At 64.4% G+C, this 461-nt stretch overlaps 1 protein-coding gene across 1 annotated transcript in view; it reads left to right on the forward strand.

Moving 5' to 3' along the window:
* The window catches only part of LOC103613520 (ETS translocation variant 3), a 12074-nt gene that overhangs the window by 9503 nt on the left and 2110 nt on the right, over positions 1 to 461 (forward strand). Inside the window, exon 5 of the mRNA XM_017731150.1 lies at positions 5 to 454. Coding sequence (XP_017586639.1) covers positions 5 to 454 — 450 coding nt within the window. The remainder of the gene's footprint in view (positions 1 to 4; positions 455 to 461) is intronic.

Consider the following 461-nt stretch of genomic DNA (forward strand, 5'->3'; position numbering starts at 1 on the left):
GGAGCTGGAGGAGAACGCCTCGGATTGGCGCCGGGATCTGCTGGCTCCGTCGCACCCTTCCGGCAGCGCCGCGGCGCAGAAGCGCAAGCCCGACGTGGTGCTGCCGCTGTTTCCCAGGCCGGGCATTTTCCCGGATCACCCGCACAGCCCCTTTGCCGTGTCGCCGCTTCCGGGGCGTCCCGGAATGCTCAACGTTCCCATTTCTCCCGCTTTGTCCCTGACTCCCACGCTGTTTTCCTACAGCCCCTCCCCGGGGCTCAGCCCGTTCGCCGGGAGCAGCTGCTTTTCCTTCAATCCCGAGGAAATGAAGCACTACCTGCATTCCCAAGCCTGCTCCGTCTTCAATTACCACCTGAGCCCCCGGACTTTCCCACGTTATCCCCTCGTGGTTCCCCCTCTCCAATGCCAGGTGCCTCTGGAAGAGCAGCCGCAGTTCCCGATCAAGCTCCAGCCTCCTCCCG

This window comes from Corvus brachyrhynchos, unplaced genomic scaffold (genome assembly GCF_000691975.1).
Source record: "Corvus brachyrhynchos isolate BGI_N302 unplaced genomic scaffold, ASM69197v1 scaffold303, whole genome shotgun sequence".
Lineage (NCBI taxonomy): Eukaryota > Metazoa > Chordata > Aves > Passeriformes > Corvidae > Corvus > Corvus brachyrhynchos.